General features: G+C 42.0%; 1 protein-coding gene across 6 annotated transcripts in view; it reads left to right on the plus strand.

The window, feature by feature from the left end:
- LOC137384473 (C-Jun-amino-terminal kinase-interacting protein 4-like) overlaps positions 1 to 17,301 on the plus strand; it is a 321,098-nt gene that overhangs the window by 110,640 nt on the left and 193,157 nt on the right. For 5 of the 6 annotated variants that reach the window (XM_068058602.1, XM_068058604.1, XM_068058603.1 and 2 more), the window contains exon 4: positions 14,212 to 14,306. In XM_068058602.1, coding sequence (XP_067914703.1) covers positions 14,212 to 14,306 — 95 coding nt within the window. Of the gene's footprint in view, positions 1 to 14,211; positions 14,307 to 16,248; positions 16,343 to 17,301 lie in introns of those variants that run through there. The other variant, XM_068058607.1, reaches the window with a different exon arrangement.

Consider the following 17,301-nt stretch of genomic DNA (forward strand, 5'->3'; position numbering starts at 1 on the left):
GCGAGACAACATTAACAACATCACCAACAAGTGACACAACATTGCCGGTATAGCTTGCCAACTCACTACTGAGAGCAACAAATGTCAAATCTGCAAGATGGAGGCACAACATCTTGCCATCCAAGTGATACCGTGAATAATATTTTTTAGAAAGAGAATACATGCTATAAAAGACTCTAAAAGGGGTTCAGATTATTTCCAAAAGTCGGATGATCTTCTTTAGTTATATTGACAGTTATATTGGCATAGGGGCATTATATTTTAAAGAAAGAGAGACGTTATATATTATACTATCTGTAAAGCGCTGGGAACTAATTATCGAGGAACTAGTTGTAATGTGTAAGTGTTCCAATGGGGCCACATTCATGGCTGCACTGGGGAGTCATGTTCTATGTAACACAAAACTAGTTTGACCAGTTCTACACGCAGCACAGTGAGCTGTATTAAACACAGACTCCAACCTTTCCAAGTTTAAAGTGTGATTATTTCTAATATCTGGGAACCAGAAACAGGAAGAAGACATAACAGTGTATATGCTCTCCGTGTTCTTGTTTCATACCCCGGCCAGTGAATATTTCTTGAATTTGTTTTTTTGGAAACTAATTGTCTATCCAGTTCCTCTGATGGCACATTTGGTTAAACCAATGTATGACTCGGCCATACAGAACAGTTGGGTGCAATTTCAGATGCATGTTAAGTTAGCTGATTTTAGCAAGGATCTGAAATTGACCTCTGTGCTTGGCTAATAAGTCAGTGAGCCAGGTGTTCCTGATTGTTATACCATAACCCCAGTCAAGTGAGAACAGGATTAGGTTCCAGGATGGATAACTTGCTTGCATCCACTGTCGTGGTTCAAATATAGAGTGGCCACTTGGACAGGAACTCTACTCCAGCAAAACTCTGTGGCTCAAGAAATGGGTGGAATTGACCAAATCTATTGGTCACTCCGTCAAAGATTTTAGTTCTTATAGATAAGTGTAATCGAACAGTGTAATGTGACTGAAACATGGCAGATTAACCAATTAGTGTGGAGGCCCATTAAATTTTCAGTAATAAATAACCACATAGCTCTGCAAACAATGCTGTGGGAAATGAACAATCCTGCTACACACTTTATAAACACTGCAGCTTTTCAGAGCATTTAAATAGTGCACTGCCTCCTTTAAAATCCTTATCTTGAAAGTGAATGAAAGAAGAGGCGGACCAGGGGTTGCACAGTTTCCGGGCCTCTTGGTACCATCACCCTCAAAACATTGGAAGGGAACAAGAAGCCTTTATAAGGAATTTCTGTTGGCAGCCTGTATAAGGACTTGAGAAAAAAAATTGTAGGAGGTAGTGATGAATGTTGCATGGGGGGTAGTGAGAGAGCAAGAGAGGTTTTTTTTTATTGGCCTTCAAAGCCCCTATTTTTGCCAAGCAGTGAGAGAAGGACAGTGTCATGGTGTGTATCTGTATGTAGGGCTGTGAGCATAGGGAGTCTGTGTTGGCCTGTATCCAGCTGTCCAAAATTAAATTAGATTGGGGGGTGGCAAACATCTATTTTAAATGCCATACTGAAAAAGATTGTTTCATCTTTTTATTTTTACGCAGAATCAATGCTATTTCTGTCTCCTTCCCAGGCATACAAGCTTTCTTTATTTTTCCTCTCTCTCATTGCCCCCTCCCCCAATCATTCCTTTTAGCATTTCTTTGGCTCTTTTTTCCGTTGCTTTTTCCTGCCTCAAGCCTCATGCGTCTGTACTTTTTGCAGCAGTTTCTGACAACCTGTGCTTGCCTCTCCGGTGCCCCCATCCACCACAAACACCGAGCTAAGCATCCTGCCCTGAATTGGTGCACAATGGCTTTTATCTTTCAGTATACACCCTCACCTTTTTTAAGAATAAAAGTATATAAAGGCAAATGGAATCATTGAGTGTCAGGTCACATCTGAGTGACCTACTCATAGGAAAGGGGAGATTAAAAGAGGCAGAAAGAATGTTGCTGCTAGCTGAATGGGAGCTGATATCACTCAGTCCAAAATAAAAACAACCTGAAGACATTCTACAGTCAGTCACACAAACACCTGCCACATCAGTTAATGTACCTGCACTGTCTCCAGGCAACTTGGATTGGAGGTTGTGAAACTCTGTTTTAAAGAGAGACAAACAGCAAGAATTCTGTCATTCTTAACACAATCAAATTATGTGTTCTTTTAAATTAAAATTTGATGCATTTCCATGTCCTCTGCTGGAGATGGTGACTATTGCTGGGGTATAGTTCTGTGATTGCCAGCTGTCCTCTGCTACGTCGGCTTTGAAATTGAATGTCAGGCTGTTTGACTGTGGGAGCATCGCAGCTGAATCTGATTCTGTCAACCAATGTCAGTACATTGGCAGTTTCAAGCAGGGGTCACCAGATAGTGATCTGGACCTGGAGCACTGTAGTTTTCTGTTTCCTCCTGAACCCAGGAGCACTGAGGGCAACCACTGGTCAAATTTAAAACATTAAGTTGCTCAGCGCAGACCAGCAGAATTCTGGAATCTGACTAATTTACATAGTTCATTGCATGCAATATGATGCATTGATTTTACTGGGGGAGCGAAGCTGTTTTGATGAGATTTGCTTATCTTGCTTTGTGTAAAGACAAGATTTGCCGCAGACGTTTACAGCACAATTGTGCCTGTGTTGGTTCTTTGGCACAGTGCAAAACTAATTCTGCTGGTCCTGTATCCCTGCCTGGCCTTGTACCCTTGCAAGGTCCTCAGTCTTCTCTTTCAGCGAAAAGAGCCCCCAGCATGTTCAGCCTTTTCTAATAGATATAGTGTCTCATTTCTGGTATAATTCTTGTAAATCTTGTTTGTACCTTCTCCCCCTCTATATGTATCCTTTTTACAATATGGAGACCAGAACTGTTCACAGAATTTCAAATGTGGTCCAATCAAGGTTCTGTACAAGTTTCACATAACTTGTCTACTTTTCAATTCTATCCCTCTAAAAATGAACCCCAGAGCTCTGTTTGCTTTTTTAATGGCCTTGTATCCCCAGATCTCTCTGTTCTTTTACCCCATACACTTATTTTCGAGGAGTATATGGCTGCCTTATTTTTCCTACCAAAATGTACCACCTCATGGTGATCTGTATTGAACTCAATTTGCCAATTACACATCCAGAATCACAGAATAATACAGTGCAGAAGTGGCCCTTCGGCCCATCGAGTCTGCACCGATGCATTAAAGACACCTGACCTGTCTACCTAATCCCATTTGCCAGCACTTGGCCCATAGCCTTGAATGTTATATCCATTCTGGATATTTATTAATGTCGTCTTGTATTATGTCACAGTCCTCCGTATTAACTACATCCCCCAATTTAGTGGTGTCTGAAACTTTGAATTTGTACTTCCAATTCTTGAATTCAAATCGTTGATGTTAATGGTGACCAACAGTGGTCCCAGCACCAATCCTTGTGCAACAATTCCCAGCATATGCCAGTGCGAGTAACTCCCTTCACCCCTACACACTCTTTTCAGTTTTGTAGCCAGCTTGCTGTCCATTCTGCTACTTGTCCTCTGACTCTACACGTTCTGACATTTATATGAGTATACTATGTGGTACCTTTTTATATTTTTGAAAATTCAAATAAATTACATCTACTCCATTACCTTTATCTACGTTTTCTGTTACGACTTTAAACAGTTCAATAAGGTCAGTCAAGGTTGACCTTCCCTTTTGGACTCTGCTGACGACTCTATTATATTTTCAGTTTCTGTGTTTTTCTATTACATCCTTGAGTAAGGATCCCATTATCTATGCTACCACTGACATTAAGCTAATTGATCTATAGTTCTTTGGACTTGTGATTCGATATATAAAAAGGGAAATACAGCGTTAGCTGTTTGCCAATCCTCTGGTCAATTCCCTTTTCTAATTGATTTATATATATGTGTGTATATAATATATTAAAAAAGTGTGTGTGTATGTGCATGTAAGATGGTGTCTCTGCTCTGTCTTCCCTAACTTCTTTTAATCTGCACTTTTTTTAATGCCTTTGCGTAACTGCTCATGTACTCTCAAATTATATATTTGAATCTCTTGGTCATTCTTTTCAGCCATACCTTCAGTGTCTTTTCATTTTCGTGTATACTCCCATTCCTATTCTTCCTTCCAAAATGTCTGACGCTTTTTCAGTTCTACATTGCATAAAATATACAGTCCAGAAACAGGCCATTCAACCCAACTGGTGCATACCTGTGTTTATGTTGTACATAAGCCTCCTCCCACCCTCTTCGTTTCACCCTATCGACATATCTTTCTGTTCCTTTTTCCATCTTGTGCTTATCTAGCTCCCCTTTAAATCTGTGCTCTTCATCTTAACTACTTGTGCTCGTGAGTGCCAGATTCTCTGGATAAAGAAGCTTCTCCTGAATTCCCTATTAGATTTTTTAGTGGCTTTCTTGTATTTATGGCCCCAGTTCTGCGCACTCCCATTAAATTCATAGTCCTCTTAAGCTGTTTGACAGCACAAAAGTAGTGCTAGCCAAGCAAACCTGGATGCCGTACTTCCTCTGTCCAAGTTCAAATAATTGTTATTGACTGAGAAACGATATACCACTCCTAGCCTTATTGAAATAACCCTAAATGTATTGTTTCCTCTCCCTGAACCTATTTGCTACATTTTGGGTTGAACCAGATGCTTGAATTTTTGTAACAACCTTGCTGTGAAGCACGTTATTGAATGCCTTTTGAAAATCCATATTTTCGTGCGCTGTAGTCCCTTTTCCCATCAATGAACATTTTTATATTAAAAAAATTGTGTAAAGCACAACTTGCTGTTAACAGTTCACCCTTAAATCCAAGTATTATGTTGTGGCAGGAATTGTTGGGTATAATTAGTTTTCTTAACCAATTGGTATTGGTTTTCTTATCAATTGACATTTGTTAGAAAAGTGTCCTTTTGAGATTGTTATGACTGGGTGAGGAAGGGGTCTCAGGCTCCCCTCTTGCCCCTTTCCTGGTTTGGCTGTAACAGGGTTTAACTTTTAAAACAGTGTCTTTAGCTTCACCTCAGTGAGTCGTTGCTCACTGCTTTCTAGTTGTAATTGTAAATGAACTAATCCGACAGGCTTTCTTGTGTTTAAGCAAGAAAGATATAAGTTTATTAGCCTTAACCCAGTTAAAATTACTAAAAATACGCAACGCAACCACGCTAGTATGCATATGAGATAAACACACAGACAAATCAATACAGAGGAGGAGAAAGAATAAAGGAGGGTGCGGTTTGGAGTAGTAAATGGAATTCAATTACTGTCTTCAGTTTTGCTGTAAAGTCATTGGCGTTGAAGTCTTGCAGTTTTCGCTGGGGCCCAGTGCACACTTTCAAACTTGTTTTGCTGGTACGAGAAGGCTGACGAGGTCCTTTGTCATGAGGCTTAAGCTGCTTCAGTGGGTCCCTGGGACGTTGCTTGAGAGAGAGACAGGGAGAGTGAGAGGGACTTTCCTTCTCTTTGGCATTCAACTTGCAGTATGCCCCAAACCTTTCTGTGAGCCACAATTCAATGAATTCCCAGTCTGGCCAGCAGGTAAGTTATGTGACCAGCTCTTAGTTTGAAACAGTATTGTCTGAGAGGATTATTGAATTCAAAAGTTCTCCAGTGGTGGGTGGTTGGAGTGCTGGCTCTTAAGCAGACAATGGCTTTGATCATCACTCTTGACAAAACCCATCTCGCTAATTGAATCAGAGAGCACTCCCATTGTCTCTCGATGCATTTGTCTCTTGGAATGCAAATGTGCAGCCATGTTTTAGTTGTTCAGCTCTGTGGTCCTTTTAAACAAGTCATGTTAAATGTCCAGTAAAAGGTTCAAATAGTATTCCATATGACAAAATTAATATGTTTCTGTTTGGCAGGTGTGGTTTCCGTCACAAAATGGAAAGCAGCAAACTGCTCTTTTGCCTCCCCCAGGATTACCAAATAGTGGGGGATCAGTGAAGGTCACACCCTCTGTTCTTAATGAACATTAATTTCAGTCAGTCAACCAGTCAGTACAAATATAATGGTTCAGGGTGTGACGTCAGCCAGAAATATTCTCTTCAGTGATGTGTCATTCTCTTTACTAGCTTTGCAGAGACTGATGATGACATAGCTCTACTGTGTTTTTTCAAATTTCTGCTGATCAGTTAATTTTTGGATATAGACTTTTGTGGATTGGGGAGGAAGGATGGCAGCTTCTGGTTTTGTGGAACAGATGCACTGAGTGAGCTGTGAGACATCATCCAGCACATCTGCTCTGTAGTAGTTGTCTGTTCAGAAGTGCCCTATCAGTGAAGATTTCCGTCCTATATTTAATGAAGAGGCAGGTGTTTTAGCAATAGATTTGACCTGTGAGGATTTTAGTACTGAAGTTGGCTTTCTGGTGTTCTCAATGAAATGGGAGTTTTGTCATTCTGATCTACTTAGAGAAAATTATTAAGAATTATTAACTTGAATCAGTAGTCTATTGTGTGTGGTGAAAGCATTACTTAATTGTTGAATCCTGATGTCACGGGGCTACTTGCTGGTTGCAAAATGTATTGACTGATTTTATAAGGAAGCTGAGTTAACATGAGTAAATGAACATGGGATGTAAGAGCTGTGTTGGTGCCATTCCTTGCTTCCGTTAAAACCTCGAAGCTATTGACAGGATATCAGCACACTGTTCAAACTGTATAAATCCTTTTCCTTTTAACCTCTCTTCTCTTGCCATTTCTTTGCAGACGGTTGGTTGCAGGCCCGCTTGGCTAGTCAGGTCAATCTGTGACTGGCAGATTCTCCCACAGAGGGTACAAGTGAAGGTGTCGTCACTTCTGGGGGCAATTGGATCTTTCCTTCTCTTCCTTTTCTCTTTCATGCTGGTTCTTTGCTCAGTCTCAAAGATGTCTGTAGCCCGCCTGATGTAGCATCTCCAGGCATCATGATCTATGGCTTGCGCTTCCCACTGGCAATAGTCGATGTGGCACACAGAGAGACGTCTTCAGGGAGTACTTGAAAGGTTTGCATGGGGCCCCTCTTTTCCTTTTACCAGTGGTCAGCTCTCCATACAACACGACCTTGGGCAAGTGACTGTCGTCCATCCAGGCAATGTGACCTGCCCAACGCAGTTGGCTTTGCAGGAGGGTGGTCCCGATGCTGGTGATGTTGGCTGTTTCCAATGTTTGAGATGCGGTTCTGCGGATCTTGATGCTGCGGAGGCAGCGCTGTAGAAGGCGTACATGACTGCTGTATAGGACCCATGGTTCAGTGCCTTACAAAAGGGTGGTGAGGACGATGGCTTTGTACATTTTGAGTTTGGTCTGTGTTCTGAGGCTGCGATTGCTCCACACTCGTTTGTGGAGTCTGCCGAATGTACTGTTTGCTTTCGAGAGCCCGTTGTCCATTTCCTTGTCTATGGTGGCATCAAATAAGATGACGCCCCCCAAATAAGTAAATTGCTTGGCAGTATTCAGCTCGGTTCCCTCGCTGCCAATGCTTGGTGGCCTATATTCTTCTTGGGGTGCAGCCTGATGCAGGACTTCAGTTTTATTTAAACTGATTTTTAGTCCGAAGAGTTGTGCTGCCTTGGAAAAATGTGTCATTATATGTTGCAAATCTGACTGACTGTGGGCCAGGAGAGCATAGTCATCGGCGAAAAGAACGAAAAGAAGTTCACAGATGAGTTTTATTTGTGTCTTTGTGTGAACCTGAAGACGCCCGAGGTTGAAAAGGCCTCCCTCAGTGCGGAAGCATACGTAAACTCCCTCCTTAAGGTCTCACGTTGCCTGCTGCAGCATCATGCTGAAAGGGATGGTGAATAAGGTCGGGGCCAGCACACATCTCTGCTTCACGCCATTGGAGATACGGAAGGGACTTGAGAGGTCGCTGTTTTGTTTGACTTGTCTGTACTGATTTTCATGAAACTGCTTCACCAGGAACCTGGGTGGGCATCCAAGTTTTTCAAGGATTTTCCAAAGTCCATCTCTGCTCACAGTGTCGAATGCCTTGGTGAGATCTAAGGAAGTGACATACAGGCCTTTGTTTTGCTCACAACATTTTTCTTGTAATTGCCTGAGTGCAAATACCATGCCTGTGATGTCTCTGTTTGCTCTGAAACCACACTGGCTCTCTGGGAGATTTTCTTCTGCAATGGTAGGCACAAGCCTGTTCAGAAGTATTCTAGCCAGGATCTTCCCAGCAATAGAAAGGAGGGTGATCCCATGATAGTTAGAGCAGTCTGATTTTTCTCCTTTGTTTTTGTACAAACTGATGATAACAGCATCACAAAGATCCCGTGGAATGCTGTCCTGGTCCCAGCAGGCTGTGAAAAACTCATGGAGCTTGGTGTGTAGGGCAGGGCCACCATGCTTCAAGGCTTCGCGTGGAATTCCATCGACTTCGGGGACTTTGTTGTTCTTCATCTGGTTGATGGCGGTCGCAGTTTCGCCCCAGAGTTGGATTCTCATCCAGTTGTTCTTTGACGGGCTGTTGTGGGATGCGATTGATAGCAGTATCATGCACTGTGCACTTGGCACTGTAGAGAGTTTCAAAGTGCTCCGACCAGCAATCCAGGACTGACTCCTTATCGGTGTGGAGGGTCTTACCATCGGTGCTCTTCAAGGGGTTTTGGATTTGATGTGCTGGTCCATAGACAAATTTTAGTGCTTCATAGAAACTTCTTATGTCGCCAATATCAGCGTACAGTTGAGTTTTTTTTCCCACAAGTGTGATCCACCAGTCGTTTTGGATGTTCCTCAGTTTACATTGAAGGGTGCTGCACGCTTGACAGGCTGTCCTTTTCTCTTTTCCGAAGAAGGGTCACTGACCCGAAACGTTAACTCTGCTTCTCTTTCCACAGATGCTGCCAGACCTGCTGAGTGGTTCCAGCATTTCTTGTTTTTATGTCTTTTTCTCTTGGCTGGCCAGGTGAGCCTGATGAGCTGACATTTTATTTTTAGCAGATCTTGAATTTCTTTGTCATTTTCATCAAACCAGTCCCTATTCTTCTTGATGCTGGGTCCAATGACCTTGTTGGAAGTATCCAGTACTGCAGCTTTGATGTGTGTTCCCAGAGTTCTTCTGGAGTGGAATCAGCAATGAGATCAGGATGTTCCAGTCTAGTCTGTAAGGGGTTTGATATTTATCTCTGCAAGCTAAGGCTTGCAGGTTGCTGACTCAAAATTTCTTTGATGGGTTTTCTCTAGACTGGTTCTTGGGCTTAGTTTTGAAGTGGAAGTTCAGCTTTGAACGAAAGAGCTGGTGGTCTATGTGGCAGTCAGCACTGGGCATGATTCTAGTATGCAGGACGTTCTGTAGGTCACACTGGCACACAAAGATGTAATCTATCAGGTGCTAGTGTTTAGAACAGGGATGCATCCATGTGGTCTTGAAGCAAACTTTTTGTTGAAAGAAGGTGTTGGTTATGGACAACTGCTTTCTGTGCAGAGTTCCAAGAGTAAACGTCTGTTTACATTACAGTTTCCAACTCCATAGTTTCTGAGCATCCCCTTCTGTGCCAGGCTGTCACGGCCCACTCTGGCGTTGAAATTGCCAAGGACAACAATTTTGTCCTTGGGACGGGCATTCTGGATGAGTTCACGGCGATCTGTGTAGAACCTATCTTTGTCAGCTGGGTTAGCCTTCAGGTTGGAGTATAAACGTTGATGAGAGTTGCATGCTGCTGGTCTTGGAGGGGGAGGTGCAGGGACATGATGCGTTCGGAATGGCTGATTGGCAGGCTTGAAAGTTTAGTAGCGATGGTCGTCGTCTTCATGAAGCCGACACCGAAGAGGTGGTGTTCACCTTGGGGTCTACCTGACCAATAGAGGGTGTAGCCAGCATTGTTCTGTCTGGCTGCCTTGCTCCGAGAAGCGGGCCTCACTCAGGGCCGCTATATCAACATCTAGTCTGGCTAGCTCATGAGCCACCAGGGCTGAGCGTCGTTGGGGGTGGCTGTTGTCACCAGAGTTAAGCATTGTTCTGTCATTCCAGCAGGCAAGTTTCAGAATAATTTTTCTTTTCCCACGTTTTGAAGCGAGGTTAGGAGTTCGCGTTTCCTTCTCTGCCGTAGTTTGACCGCATTAAGAGATGCCCATTAACCGCGGCAAGCCAACTGGGTGGTAGGGTGACGAGCATTTGTTTTGGCCACCTTTTCTAGGCCCCTCTCCAATTCAGGAACAAGCAGTGCTGTCTTTCAAAAAGGCTGCTTGGTCACTCAGGTTGATGACGTCGCCTCTTGGTCATCATCAAAATGAACAATACCCTGAGCCGCCTGCATGCAGGATTGGAACTGCAGCTGCCAATGCCATCTTGCACCTGCCGTTTTCGCCCCTTTTCCATTGGTACAGGACTTAGTTGTTGAGTTGTTGTTGGGATGGATTTCCTTCCTGCCTGCGTACTGGTACTTTAAGGTGGAGTACAGTGGGGGTCTGGAACTCACTTCCTGAAAGGGTAGTTGAGGCAGAAACCCTCAACTCATTCAAAAGGAGTCTGGATATGCACCTCAAATGCTGTAATCTGCAGGGTTATGGACCAAATGCTGGAAGGTAGGATTCGAATAGGTGAATCGTTTCTCGGCCGGCACAGACACGATGGGCCAAGTGGCCTCGTTCTGTGCCTTAAACTTTCCATGATGCTACAGTCCGCGCTGACAGACCCCACCCTTTAAGCCTGGAGCTCAACTGTCGTGGCCCAGTGAACTGGAACGGCAGCAGCAAGGTCTCCAAGCCGTAGGTTTGGATTCAGTTTCCCTCTCCCAGGTGGGTTGCTGAACAAGGCTTGAAGGGACCCTCCTTCCCTTGCTATTTTATCCAGAGTTGATATACCACAACCGTAGTCCATGCAATATGATGTGGCATGCCTTTGGTTCAGAACATGATGGTCACTTGAGCCATTTGGAATTCTTCCGTCCTGGCCGTTACCTTGATCAAGAAAGACATCTGCCCAGTTGGTGTCATGTTTATCATTTCTCCCCTCACTATGTTTCGCCTGTCAGCTGAGACGGACTCCTGGGATGTGGCGCTTGAAGCCAGCAGTAAGAGCTGGGTGCAGATTACATCGGGTTACATAGGATTTACAGCATAAAAACAGACCATTTGGCCTAACTAGTCCATGCTGGCGTTTATGCTCCATTTGAGCCTCCACCCTTCTTTCCTCATTTAAATCTATCAGCCCTCAATTCCTTTCTTCCTCATGCTTGGCTAGCCTCCCCGTAAATACATTTGGAATGATTCACTTCAACCACTCCTTGTGGTAGCAACTTCCACATTCTCATCACTCTGGGTAAAGAGGTTTCTTCTGAATTCCCTATTGGATTTCTTGGTGATGATTTTATATTTGGGGCGGCGCAGTGGTTAGCACCGCAGCCTGACAGCTCTAGCGACCCGGGTTTGGTTCTGGGTACTGCCTGTGCGGAGTTTGCAGGTTCTCCCTGTGACTGCATGGGTTTCCGCCGGGTGCTCCAGTTTCCTTCCACAGCCAAAGACTTGCAGGTTGATAGGTAAATTGGCCATTGTAAATTTCCTCTAGTGTAGGTAGGTGGTAGGGATTAATGTGGGATTAGTATAAATGGGTGGTTGTTGGTCAGTGGGCCGAAAGGCCTGTTTCAGTGCTGTATCTTTCTAATATTTGCCTCTAGTTATGCTCTTGCCCACAAGTGGAAACATTCACTCTGTAACCACTCTCTCAAAACCTTTCATAATTTTGAAGACATCTATTCGGTCACCTCTCAGTCTTTTTTCCAAGAGAAAAGACACCCAGCCTGTCAATCCTTTCCTGATGTGTATGCTCACGCATTTCTGATATCATCCTTATAAATCTTCTCTGCACCCTCTCCAGTGCCTTTATATCCTTTTTATAATATGGTGACCAGAACTGCATGCAGTTCTGTGTGGTGCAACCAAGGTTCAATACAGATTCAGCATAACTTCCCTACTTGTCAATTTTATCCCTCTGGAAATAAAGCCTAGTGCTTAGTTTGCTTTTTTTTTTAATGGCCTTGCTAACCTGTGTCGCAACTTTTAGTGATTGGTGTGTTTGTACTCCGAGATCCCTTTGTTCCTCTACTCTACCTAGACTTGCACCTTCCTATCAAAATGTGGTACCTCACATTTATCTGTGATTAACTTTGTTAGCCAATTATTTGTCCATTCTGCAAGTTTATTAATGCCCTCCCGTAATTTGTTATTGTCCTGTTCATTATTGACCCCCCCCCCCCAACCCGGCTTCCACCCCACACAATTTGGTTTCATCCGCAAATTTAGAAATTGTGTTTTTGATTCCATGATGGGAATGTGTTTTGTGAGGAAGATGCAAAGTGGCTTCAAGGGAATTTGGGCAGATTTAGTGAGCGGGCAAGAACATGGCAGATGGAATATTTTCTGGAAAAATGTGACGTTATCCACTTTGGTAGGAGGAATAGATGTGGAGAGTACTTCTTAAACGCTGAGAGATTAGAAAATGTACATGTGCACAGGGACCTGGGTGTCCTTGTCCATTCACTGAAAGCTAACATGCAGGTGCAGCAAGCAATTAAGAAGGCTAATGGTATGTTCGCCTTTATCGCAGGAGGATTTGAGTACAGGAGTAGTGAAGTCTTGCTTCAATTGTATAGAACCTTGGTTAGACCGCATCTGGAGTACTATCTGCAGTTTTGGTCCCCTTACTTTAGGGAGGATATTATTGCCATAGAGGGAGTGCAACGAAAGTTCACCGGACTTGTTCCGAGGATGACAGGACTGTCCTGTGAAGAGCGATTGGGGAAACTGGGCCTGTATTCTCTGGAGTTTCGAAGAATGAGAGCTGATCTCAACCTATACAATACTTAAAGGGATAGACAGGGGAGATGCAACTAATATGTTTCCCCTGGTTGGGGAGTCTAGAACCATGGGACACAATTTCAAAATAAGGGGGAAGCCACTTAGGACAGAGATGAGGAAAAATTTCTTCATTCAGAGGGTTGTGAATCTTTGGAATTCTGTACCCCAGTGGACTGTGGAAGCTCAGTCATTGAGTATGTTTAAAGTAGAGATTGACAGATTTCTAAATACCAATGACATAAAGAGATATGAGGGTAGTGTGGGAAAAAAGCATTGAATATTGAATGATCATATTGAATGGTGGGACAGGCTCGATGGGTTGAATGACCTGCTTCTATGTTCCTATGTTATTGTCCCCCTCAGTATTGACCACCCCCCCCCACTATTTGGTTTCATCTGCAAATTTAGAAATTGTGTTTTTGATTCCAAAGTCTGAATCGTTAAAGTAAATTGTGAACAGCAGTGGTCCCAGCACTGATACCCATGGAGCGCCACTTCCCATCTTCTGCCTCTCTGTCTAACTACCTTTTACTCCCACTCTCTGCTTTCTGTCTTGAAGCCAACTAGAAATCCATTCTGCCACTTGTTCCCTGACTCCACATTCTGTGACCTGATTCATTAGTCTATTATGAGGCAGCTTATCAAGAGCCTTTTGAAAATCCAGATAAATTACATCTACTGCATTATAACCAAGAACAGTTCCCTCTGAATGCTGTGAAAACGCAGGCTCTGTCTTGTAGATAGATAGCTAGCCAAATGTGTTTGGAATGATTTGCATATTCACAGACACAGCACTCGATACTAGCTACAGTTGTCTCTTATATTGATTTTTTCTGTCTTTTTCTTCTACCCCGTGACTTTATCTTAACTCTAAAACATCTTTCCATTCATTCCACTTGAGAGCTTTTCACTATTTCATATATCTTCTGTTCTATTTTCAAGTTTTATTAATTGCACTCTCTAGTCTCAGATCCAGATATTTCCCACTCTCCAGCCACATCAGCTGATACCTTCCAATCGCTCCATTCAGCTTTGTTGTAGATCCATCCTACAAGTAGGATGCAGCTGACTGAAAATACAAGGGTGATGCCTCCATCTGTACACCCCATACACCCCTCCTTTTAACCAGGTTAAAAAAAGGATCATAGTGTTAAATCCTCAACTTTTTCACTGAAAATGCAGTGGGAGTTTGCTCATGCCCTCACCCATCTAAAATCACAAATGAGTTATTGAACATAACTTATATAATCTTAGTGATTCTAAGTACAAAACGTAAAGATATGAAAATTGCATGCATTGCATTGGAGTTGTAAAACTAAGTGGTTTTAACTTTCACATAGAACATCTATTCTTGAAGCAATAAGACCTGGATAAACCTGACATTTTTTCCCCCCTCTGTTTCCTTTATAGATGATCCACAATTACATGGAGCACTTAGAACGAACCAAACTTCACCAGTTGCTTGGGGCAGACCTGCAGGAACCTGGAGTGCACAACAGAGTTAGGTAAGCATTCTTGTGTTATCTCCTTTCGATCAGAATAGAAATATCGATGTGTTTCTGCAACATCTGATCAGCGACCCATTTGCCTAATGACAGAGCAGTGAACAATAGTTTGGCTGATGTTGGATAAGTGCATTGTATGATAGAGCGTAGCTGGCTAATAGGCTGGAATTAAAAGAATTATGCTGAGAGCACTGATTTAACAGCAGTAAAATTGTTGGTAAAACAGCTTCTCTACTAAAAGCTGTTTTTAAAAGAATTATCTTGAGCATGTAAGTTTTTATGATTGAGTACTTTATGCAAGAGCTCAATCTGGCTATTTGTGCTGAATAATAAGGGTTCCTTTTATGTCCATGTGTTATGTAAGCAGTGGGTTTTTGCAACGAGTAAGCAGGGTAGCTGAGGGGGGATGGATAATGAAGCGATGGCTGCTAGTGCTGCAGCAGTGATGCTGAGGCGATCAGCTCCAGTTTTTAAGTATTAGCAGGATGACGTCATTCTGTGTGAGCTGCTGCAGAATGTAGCTCGCTGGGTGTGCTGATGGCATTGTTTCGAGTAGCTGCTTTTGTGACCGTGGTTGAGTGACAGATTTTTCAGTCCAAGGATACACCCTCAACCCCATGTAACATTCCCCACAGTGTTCTGGTCTCTGAACACAACCATGCCAGCACAGAGCCATGAGTCCTGGTTGCATGCTTCTGTTTGTGTTTGGCTTTGTTGGCGGGGCGGTGGTCATTAATTCAGCTATCTTGGTATCGTTATCTGTTCTTCTGCTTGTGCACTATTCTGTTTCAACGGGCCTTACAGCACTGACACAAAATCTTCCAAGGAAAATCAGGTACTCACCGGTCCTGTGGCCTATCTCTTGTATGCTTCATTGATGGTATCTTCCATGTTTATATCATGTATCCACAGTATATCTATATATCTTCTTTCTCTTTCCCCATCCCCCATTTGCTCCTATTGAGCGGCTTGTTAAAATGCTTTTGTTTAAATGTATTGTGAATTGGAATGCTCCTTTGCAAGATTTTATTATGTCTGTATGAATTGTTTTTAAACAGCTATCTTTTTAAATGCAGAATATATTTTTGCAAGTATTAAGGATTGTGATTATTTTATTGTTTGTATCTGAATAATAAAAGTTACTTGTTTCTGAAAATCTAAATACAGTGAATGGTGTTGTAATAGGCAGTCTGTGAGTAATGGTACGTGGACTTGTCTGTGAAGGTAGTTGGCTAGTTCTGCTGTTTAGTAATTATTGTACTTATTACTTTTCTTTTGGCAAAAGAATATAAACTAACTTGTAAGATAGTAGCAATGTATAGTAACCAACGAGTTGTTTTCAGGTTGGTGAAAATTTTAGTTGTGTGCATTTCCAATGTCTTGAAATAAATCCATTACAGTTGTTTGTAAATCAGTATGTTTCTTTTGTTTGACTTTAAATTGATTAATTGAATAAACAGCATGATGTGTTTCAGTGTATTTATTGGAGTACTGCTCATGTTCACTTTGGATAAATGAAGATGCAAGAATTTATTTCTTAAATGTGAAGTATAATGCAGTGTAAAATATTTTACTGGTCTGCCACTTAAACTTTTAACTTAAAGCAGCTATTCTGCAAATTTAACTAGTTTTCTGTATTGTACTGTCGTTTTTGAGACATGCAAATAATGCTTGTTCGTGTACTCAGGAACCTATGGTAATTATTCCATGTTGTGATTAAAAGACTTCCATTTCTAAGCTTCATCCCAGTATCCAGTAAATGTACAATTATTGGTATAAGAACTGATAATTCTGGTGTTTTATGGCTAGTTTTGGATGAAGAGATAATATAACACCATGACTTTAAAATACATCTAAAGAGTTAACATGCAAAAGATTAGGACTGCCAGCGTGTTAATCATTCATGTGTAAATGTACATTCTATGAGAAGAGTCATAACATCGAAATGCCCTGTTTGCGAGCTGCAACCATTGCCGAAAGGGAGAGTTGAATATTAAAGCTGCAGTGTAAATGTACCCCTCTGGGTTAATCTTAAGGTTGTATGTTAAGTTAATTTTATGTTAAATTAATTTTATAGTTCTTAGAATAAGTCATAAAGATGCATGACAACTCTGTCATTAACCAATTGTGAACTTAAAGAGTGTCATTTAAACCTGTGATGTTCGGAGTGTGGCCCGGGAGCTACTTGTGATCCACTGTTTCCCATCTGTGGCCTCCAGGAGACTTGCAATTCAGTGCGCGTCTGGGCCTTTGCTTACAGCTTTCCAACAGTGACAATGCTGGACCTAGGATAGATAGTCTGATGCAAAAAGGAGATAGGTAGATACTGGGATTATGGCCCTTAACAATTTACTACAACTTGGAATAAAGTTCCTAGCAGAGTGCAAATGTTGTGGCCATATTCTGCTATCAAGATTTAAGCAAAACATTAATAAATGGTGCATGTTGGTGTATTCATTTGCACTTAATTTGTTCTTTTTTTTTCTAGCCTTGTTTAATTTTTGGAAGTGATCCTATTGGCAAGATTTTTATTCTTGAGCAACTATTTCTCCATGTTGAAAGAGTTATTATAGACTTAGTCTAACAATGGTGGTTGAACTAATGTTATGATGTTGTGCACTGTTGTATGCTCAAGTGAAGGATAAACCAGGAATTGACAGATACGGTGCTCTGATTTTTGCTAGTGGATGTTTTACAGCAAAAGTGGAAAATTAATCTGGGTAAAGACAGGAGAAAATCTTTTACAAATAACTTGTGGTGCTTGATAAAAGCACGGTTCTCCTAAATTTAATGATCCTGTACTTTATCTTGGTTTTTTGCTGTATTCTCTTTTGCTTCCTCCTAGGCGGCACCCTCACTGTTGTTTAGTGGTCTGTTTTAATTACGATAGTTGTTGATAGAATGAGCCTACATAAATTTCAGTTCATTCCCACAATAACAGAAAAGGGTTTTGGATCGTTAAAAACATATAGGAAACTATAGATGGCCATTGAAT

Source organism: Heterodontus francisci, chromosome 26 (genome assembly GCF_036365525.1).
Source record: "Heterodontus francisci isolate sHetFra1 chromosome 26, sHetFra1.hap1, whole genome shotgun sequence".
Taxonomy (NCBI): domain Eukaryota; kingdom Metazoa; phylum Chordata; class Chondrichthyes; order Heterodontiformes; family Heterodontidae; genus Heterodontus; species Heterodontus francisci.